Source organism: Kogia breviceps, chromosome 14 (genome assembly GCF_026419965.1).
Source record: "Kogia breviceps isolate mKogBre1 chromosome 14, mKogBre1 haplotype 1, whole genome shotgun sequence".
Taxonomy (NCBI): domain Eukaryota; kingdom Metazoa; phylum Chordata; class Mammalia; order Artiodactyla; family Physeteridae; genus Kogia; species Kogia breviceps.
In genome coordinates, this window is record NC_081323.1 from 707,561 (window position 1) to 715,657 (window position 8,097).

Here is an 8,097-nt window from a genome sequence, read left to right on the forward strand (position 1 = left end):
GACGCCCCGTGGCCGCCGCACGCCTGGCCCCCTCCTGCTTCCTGTGACAGAAAGGGCACAGCACCCCGAGCCCCGCCAGGCAGCTAGGGCGGCCCTGGGGGAAAGGGGGCGGCAGCCGAGCAGGCCGGCAGCTCCCGTGGCGCTGCTTGCGGGGTGGGAGCTGGCGGGGAGCTCGGGCGGCGCGCTTCGTGCGTGAGGCTCCAGAGGAGCGGCGGGGCCGTGTGGCCTGTGCCCGGGGGGCTGCACCCCGGCCCCGGTGCGTCCGCCCAGCGTCCACGTGGCTGCACTGCTGGGGCTCAGAGGGTCGGGCGCCCACCCTGCTACTCCCTTCCGGGCCCCTCAGTGGCCCTTCCCGTTCAGCACAGGGGACAGGGGACGCCGCTTGGGTCAAGCAGAAGCCCCCCTCCCCGAAGGAGGCCTCCTTCCCCTCTTGTTGGCATTCGTGACTGATGGCCTCGTTCGCGGCCACCGCAGCTGCGTTCTGCATCTCCCACCCACGTGCGTGTGCGCACACAGGCCCGCACACTCACACAAGCGCACGCGCACGGGCACACACGGACCCCCTCTCTGGTTGCCAGTGGCTCTGTCTGTCCCCTCCTCTGGTTGTGCGTTGGTGGTCTCCTGTGTCGCTCTGTGTTCCCTCCCCCGTCTGGCGCATGGCGCAAAGTCCTCACGCCCCCCCTTGCTTCTGTGGTTCCCACTGCAGACGTTTAACTCCGTCCCCTCCAGACCCCGGGTGGGCCGGGGCCTCGGTGGCACGTTATCCAGGAGCAGGGCTCGGGGGTGGGGGCGGGGGAGCTGAGGGGTGCTTGGCCCCAGCTCCCTTCTCTTTACCCCTTGCTAACGTGCCAGCCCCACTGGAATGAACGGTCGGGGGACAGGCCCCGAGGGCAGCGGAGAGCAGGGCCGGGGCCAGGCGCCCGGGGTCCACCCGTCCTGGCTCCTCGCTGCTCCCCGCTCGGCTCTGGACTCAGCCCGGAGCCTGGGTCTGGCGGCTGCGGCCTGGCCCAGGAGGAGGGGGCCGCAGGCTCCGCCGCGCCCAGCTGAACTCACGCTGGGCACGGGGTCTCTTCCCGGCAGAGTGGACCATATCGTGGGGCGTGGCCCGGCGGCAGCAGACAAAGACCGAGGCAAGGGCCCGGCTGAGGCGGAGCTGCCCGAGGACCCCAGCATGATGGGGCGGCTGGGGAAGGTGGAGAAGCAGGTGGGAGAGCCTGGGGGTCCTGGGGTGTCGGCACGGACACTGCGGGACAGAGCTCAAGCTTTGGGGGCAGGGAGGGCTGCTGTGTCTGGACCCCGGGCCCCCAGGAGCACCCCCCGGGCCTGGGGCACTTGCCTGACAGGAGCCGAGGAAAGGAATGGCCAGTTCTTTCCCTCTGTAGAGTTTGCTCTAAGGGGTGAACCCACAGCGGACACAGGGTGGCCCAGACAAGCAGGAGGAGGGTCCATGCTTTGCGGTCCTGAGGCCACACACACTGATGGGTGGGGTCAGAGGCTGGGCTGCTGTGTGTGGGGGTCTCCCCTCCATTGCCTCTGCACCTGTGTGGGAGACGTCCCGGGCTGCGCCCCCACTCCGGGGAGCAGCCTAGTTTCCCCAGCCCCTCTGGGGAGCACCCCGGCCCCCCGCTCCTGGAGCAGCCCGGTTTCCCCCCTCCTCGGGGAGCAGCCTGGGCCCCCCCCGCAGCTCCAGGGAGCAGCCCAGCATGGCCCAGCAGCCCCTCCCGCAGGTCCTGTCCATGGAGAAGAAGCTGGATTTCCTGGTGAACATCTACACGCAGCGCATGGGCGTCCCCCCGACGGAGACCGAGGCCTACTTCGGGGCCAAGGAGCCGGAGCCGGCGCCGCCGTACCACAGCCCCGAGGACAGCCGGGACCATGGCGGCAGGAACGGCTGCATCATCAAGCTCATCCGCTCCACCAGCTCCATGGGCCAGAAGAACTTCGCGGCACCCGCAGCCGCGCCCCCCGCGCAGTGCCCGCCCTCCACCTCGTGGCAGCAGCAGTGCCACCCGCGCCAGGGCCTCGGCACCTCGCCCGTGGGGGACCCCGGTTCGCTGGTGCGCATCCCACCGCCACCCGCCCACGAGCGGTCCCTGTCCGCCTACAGCGGGGGCCACCGGGCCAGCACGGAGTTCCTGAGGGCGGAGGACGCCCCGGCCTGCAGGCCCCACGAGGGCGCCCTGCGGGACAGCGACACGTCCATCTCCATCCCGTCCGTGGACCACGAGGAGCTGGAGCGCTCCTTCAGCGGCTTCAGCATCTCCCAGTCCAAGGAGAACCTGGACGCCCTCCACAGCTGCTACGCCGCCGTCGCACCGTGCGCCAAAGTCAGGCCCTACATCGCGGAGGGCGAGTCGGACACGGACTCGGACCTCTGCACCCCGTGCGGGCCCCCGCCGCGCTCTGCCACGGGCGAGGGCCCCTTCGGCGATGCGGGCTGGGCCGGGCCCCGCAAGTGAGGCCGCCCGCGGGCCTGCCCCCGACTCCTGGCCTCCCGGTCTCGAGGCGGACCCTCCGGGGCCCTTTGCTTAGAGTAACGCGGTGCGGGTGCCCGCGTGGGGTGCTGGGCGGGTGCCGCCCTTGGTCTCTCGCACTGAAGGTCAGCAGAAGTTCTTTTCCAGCGAGGGGCAGCCAGGCTGGCCGTGCCCACTCTGCAGACTGTTGGCCTGGGCGTGACGGAGGCCGGGGTCAAGGCTGAGGACGGGCCCCTGGCGGCCGGCTCGAGGCGTGGGCTGGGAGCAGGGCCGGGGGAGGGTGGCCGCGCGGGGCAGGCCTGTCCTGTGAGGGTCAGCGGCCTTGAGGCCTGGGTGGGCGGTGGCCGGCCCCTCGGGTGTGGCTTGTCTCCGCCCCTCGTTCCTGTCCTGCCCCATCTGTCCTGGGTGCCCACCCAGAGCTGCTGGTCGGTGTGGCCCTCCTTCCCGTGGGTTCTGAGCACCCTGTGATGGGAGCCGGCCCCAAGTCCAGTGCCCTGGCCCGGAGGGGGCGGGGTGGCGAGGCTTGGGGCCGCCCCAGAGCAGAGCTACCCTCAGGCCTCCCGAGCTCGGCTCTTGTGGGGAGGGGCCCGCTCCACAGGCTCCTGGGAGGGGGGCTCTTGGGGGCTCCTGGGGGCTCCCTTCCAGACGTGGACGATAGTGGCTGTGCCCCGTGTCCTCTGCCCTCTTCCCTGGCCGGGTGCCGGTCACCAGGCTGTGGCCAGCACTGCGATATGGACCGGCCTGCGGGGAGAGGTGCTGGGTGGCTGGGGCACTGCCCCAGGCTGGGCTTTTGCTCGGGGGTCCTGGGCCAGGCTGGTCGTGGTGAGCAGATGTGCCCGCCGTCCTCCCCTGGGGACCCTGCCTCACCTGTCTCCCAGCAGCCCCTGACGGGGCCCGGGCTGGACAGTGCCGCAGCCATCGGGGGAGATCTTCAGTAGGGCAACCCCTGCCATCCAGAGACGAAGGCAGCTCTGTCTTGTAGGTGTCTCTTCTGTCCCCGCGGAGCTGACCGTCCCCCACCTGCTCTCCTCCACCGACCGGCCCCTTGGCTGTGACCTTTTGGTGTCTTGGAGTCAGAGACGCCCATCCCCACCCTGTATCCTGGGAAGCAGCAGCCCCCATCATTCCTGTCCCGGGCACCTGGGTCTGTGGGGCAGCAGCTTTGAGCTGGGATTCCAACCCCAGGAGGCGGAATGGACCCCGTCCTGGGCCCCCCAGCTGTCAGTGCACGGGGGCCTCTGGCATTTGGGGTGACAGGACAGCAAGGCTGGGCCCCTAGCGCCCTTTGAGGCAGTGACCTGTGCACCAGGGCTGGGCCCGCTAAGCCCACCACATAGCGACTTCCTCCGAAACACAAGGTTCCGGGAGAGCCTCACTGTCTCCTCAGGACACTTATGTCTGCCCTGGTCAGTGAGGGAATCTGCTTGTTCTCTGGGAAGGACTTTGAAAGCAACATCACGTGGCCCTGGCTGTCAGGGTCCTGACGCTCTGAGATCTCTGGGGAGCAGTGTCTGCAATAGCCTCTGTGCATGGCCCCTGCCCTCGCCAGGACACCCAGGGTCCCACCCGTGTGCACCTCTCTGCTGGGGCTGCTGGCCAGGCAGCTGGAGGGTGGGCTGGGCCCAGCGCAGGAGGACCCAGGCTCGGAGTCGGAAACAGTGTTCTGTGCTCAGGGCCGCAGCATGAGGATACCCCTCTCTTCCAGCCTCCCGGGAGGGGCTGGGCATGGAGGCTTCCATATGGCCCCACTGGCCCCCTCCGCCCGGCGTGTCTGCTCCGTGCCCCGTCTCTTATTCTCGAAGGCAGTGTTTCTCCACCTCAGACCCTCAGTGGTGAGAAAAGCCCCTCCCGGTGTGGACACGTGGGTACTTGGTGTGGCTGGCGTGAAGGGGCCCCGGCAAGCGGCCGCTCCTCTGCGTGAGGTCTGAGCCCCCCTTCGCCCTCTTGCCGCGGGAGAGGGAGGCCCCAGCTGCAGGCCCCTGGGCCAAGCACGTCCACATCCTGCCCAGCCCCAGCCCCTGCTCTCTGGGCCTGGGAGAGTCAGCTTCAGGCCGCCGGCAGCAGGGACCCTCCCCTGTTGGATCTTGGGGGCCGTGGGTGCCCGTCCCCACTAGGGGGCGCCCTCGGCCACTGGAGAGAGATTCGTGTCCTGTCCCACACGCTCCCTGTGCCGTGGGCCCCTGGTGACGGGAGGTGCTGGCGCCGACATACCTCTTGTCCCCAGAGCTGCTGAGCCAGACGCAGGCACCAAGGCCGCTGCTGGGAGGGTCTCCGAGGTTGCAGCAGGAGGGGTTGAGGCTAGACTGTCGACGTGCTGCACTTAGCAAGGGGGCTGTGACGTCTCCTCTGTGAAATCTCGGCCCCTCGGAAGACAGGAGGCCCATGTCTCCGCTTGAGGGATGGTTTGGGGGTGCAGTTTGGGGAGATGATGGGGTAGAGGCTCCTTCTCAGGGGCCCCCGGACCCCGGCCCGAGCCATGTGTGATCCTCTGAGCGTCCATCCGCTGCCCTGGGGTCCCCGCCTTCAGGAGGTGTAGAAGGAAGGAGGCTGGGCGCTTTGGGAAGTCGGCGTGCTTGCTGGGCGCGCGGGCGGGACTGCGCCTGAGGGCCTGCCCTGCTCCTCGGCGGGCGTGGTGAGCGTTTCCCAGGGCAGGCGTTTTAGGTACTGGAGCGCGCAGCGCCCCCCAGCCCCGACACACACCTGCGCTCACACGCACGCCTGTGAACGTGCAGCACACACGCGCTCACGCATGCACACATACCACACGTGCCGGCACACAGAGTCATGCACACGCATTCTCGGCCCCCGCCACACGTGCACACCCCCCCACGCACGCACACTCATACACACCCACGTGCACAGACGCCTCGTCTGGCTCTGTGGCTCTGCCTGCTTTCAGCCTCGAGTTGCAGACGGTCCTGGGATGTTGACCCCTGAGTCGGGGTCCCAGCTGTCCCAGGCCTCTGGGCAGCACCGGAGACGGTCCACTCGAGCCCATCCAGGTCCCACCTGCCCCCCCCCTCCTCCTCAGCTGCCCTGGAGGCCGTCCAGGATGTCGGGTCAGCCAGAGGCCAAGAGGGCCCGGCATCCGTGGGCGTTCAGCTGTGACGCAGGGCTCTGGCGCTGCCCTCTGCCCTCGGCCATGTGGCCCGGCCCCGGCGCCCCTCCCTACTCTGGCCCAACACCCCCTCCTCCTGTCCGCGAGACGGCGTGAGCTGTGGCTGTCCTGGAGGGTGGAGGGACCTCAGCCAGGTGGCAGGGGCTCCCTTCCGGGCCTGCCTGCCTGGCCCTTCCCCACGGGAGACCGCAGCAGCCCCACCCTCCTTTGGGGGTACTTGCCTGTGAGTCCGCATGGCGAGTCCGGCCCGGAGCAGAGGCCCCGGCCGGGCAGCCCCTCACGGCTTTCACACGTTGGTTGGTTGTAATGTCTCCACTCCCTGGGCTTGGCCCCCCGTGCTCACCGATCTGAGAGGTAAACACGGGAGGGAGGGGGAAAGCGTCCTGTGAGGCAGACCCCCCCGTCCGTGCTGTTTGTGGACGGAACGAGGCTCTGGGACGCCTCTGGATGCTTCCGAAGCCCTGAAGGGTGGAGGCTGCGGGGGGGCCTTTGTAGGAACCTTGTTTGTACTGTTTCACACTCGCCCCAGATGTAAAGAAGGTGCTGGGTGCTCGTGGAGGCATCGGGCCCCGATTTCCTGCTGCAAAAAAGTCAAGATCGGTTTTGCCCCCCGTGTCAGACCCCTGAATAAATGAGGTGTGAAGAGGGCTGGTTTGGCAGCGAGGACCCCCCTGGAGGGCTGGGTGCACCTCGCACCCAGGGAGTTCTGCGCAGCAGGAGGGGCTTCGTGACCCCGTAACCCCCAGTGCACACTGGCTCCCAATCAAACACTCCCTTCCCTGGCCGGTGCTGTCCTGCGCGGTCCTCAGCTGCCCTCGGCAGTGGTGTGGACAGCCCTGCTCTCTGAGACCCCGGAGCCGACCTCCAGGCCGCCTGCTTGGATATACGGATGTTCGGTGTGGGGCAGGGGGGCTGGGTGAGGCCCCGCAGGGCTGGGCTGCCTGCTTGGGGTGCCCAGGGGAGCCTGCGTGGCTGTCCCAGGACAGCTGCCTCCTGCGTTCGGGCCGCTCACCACCAAGTGCCGAGTGGGAGAGACAACTAGGGAGGGCTTCCTGAAGGAGGCGGTGTGCTGGGATCAGGGGCTCCTGCCTGCCTTCTCTCCAAGGGGTCTGGGAGAGCTGCTACCCAGGCCCGGACGCTGTAGCCTCTGGAACCTGCCCCCCCCCCGAGTGGAGCCCACAGTTGGCTGGATTCTGCCGTCTTGTGAGGGGTGGGGGCTGGCGGCAGACACCAGAGGAGGGGATGCTGGAGGGAGGGGAGCTTATGAAGCCGGTAGAGAGCGTGAGAAAGAGATGCTCCGCGGGGGGAGAGACCCCTCTGGGTCGGAGGAGGAGTTGGGTGGTCTCTTGTCTTGGACACTTGCACGTGTTCCCCCGCCCGACAGAGGTGTGGCTGGATGGCCCTGTCCACAGACACCCTCGGGATGGCCAGATCAGGTGCCAGGAGAGGAGGGGACCCTCCTGGGGGGTGGTCCTCGGTCCTGGGGTTTCCAGGTGGGCGCGTGGACTTTGCCAAATGCCGCACGTGCAGCTCTGACTGGGTTTCATAAAGTTGTTGCCTTAATGCACGTTGATGAAAATTCACCAAGGTCACCCCCGCCCCCTTGGCGTCCTCCAGGCACCGACACAGGACCCCGCTGCCTATGTCCATTCAGGATCTGCAGGACCATGTCCATAGCAAGCGCAGAGGGGGCGACGGGCCTCCCGGCGTCACTCCCGCAGGGGCCCAGCCCGCCCGCCCGCCGGGGGTCCCTGTGTCCCCATCCCACGCCATCCTCACAGCCATCGCCCTCCGGCCCCAAGGCGGCTGCAGCCCCCCACCTGCGCTGTTGCTTTGGCTGTCTTTGCACTTTTGTTCATGTTCATGCTCCAAAGAATCTGTCATGATGCCTTCAGTGCTGATGAGCACCGTCTCACTCAAGTCCCCGCGGCACAGCCGGGCCTCTTCTCCTGGGCGTGTCACACGCACAACCCCCCGCGACAGGTGACGTGTGCGCCGTCCGTTTTCTAGGGACAGACGCCCAGGGAAAGAACTCTAGTTTTCTATGGACCAGCCGAGATTCTCACTCCACTCACTGTCAGGTTGACACTTGTGCCGCCAGGAGGGCCCAGCGTGGGTCTGCCCGGGGACTGCAGGTGTGGAATCTGGCGGCAGGGACGCATGTGGAAAGTTCTGGAAAGCTCTACCGCCACGGGGACGGGTTTGGATGCCCAGTGGACCTGTGCACTTAGTAAAACACAGTGATTCAACCTGGACAGTGAGTGGTCTCTCTCCTTGCGTCTCGGGGCTGCTGGCCTGTGGCAGGGCTCACGCAGGGGTCTGCCCTCCAGGGTGAGGGCGCTGGGCTCTGCTGAGGTCCTGTCGCCGCCTTAATGAAGGACCGTAAGCCGGTGGCTTACACAACAGAAACCCACACTCACGAACCTGGGCCTGGGGCCTGAGTCCGTCGAGCTCCCCACCTGGCCCTTCTCTCCAGCACTGGGACGGCAGGGGCCCTGGGACCGG

At 68.0% G+C, this 8,097-nt stretch overlaps 1 protein-coding gene across 10 annotated transcripts in view; it reads left to right on the forward strand.

Annotated features, from left to right (window-relative positions):
- The window catches only part of KCNQ2 (potassium voltage-gated channel subfamily Q member 2), a 51,540-nt gene extending 43,693 nt beyond the window's left edge, over positions 1-7,847 (forward strand). For all 10 annotated transcript variants that reach the window (XM_067014187.1, XM_067014188.1, XM_067014190.1 and 7 more), the window contains 2 exons: positions 1,081-1,204; positions 1,728-7,847. In XM_067014187.1, the coding sequence (XP_066870288.1) occupies positions 1,081-1,204; positions 1,728-2,459 (856 nt within the window). In that variant the 3' untranslated portion in view covers positions 2,460-7,847. The remainder of the gene's footprint in view (positions 1-1,080; positions 1,205-1,727) is intronic.
- The last annotated feature ends 250 nt before the right edge of the window (positions 7,848-8,097 follow it).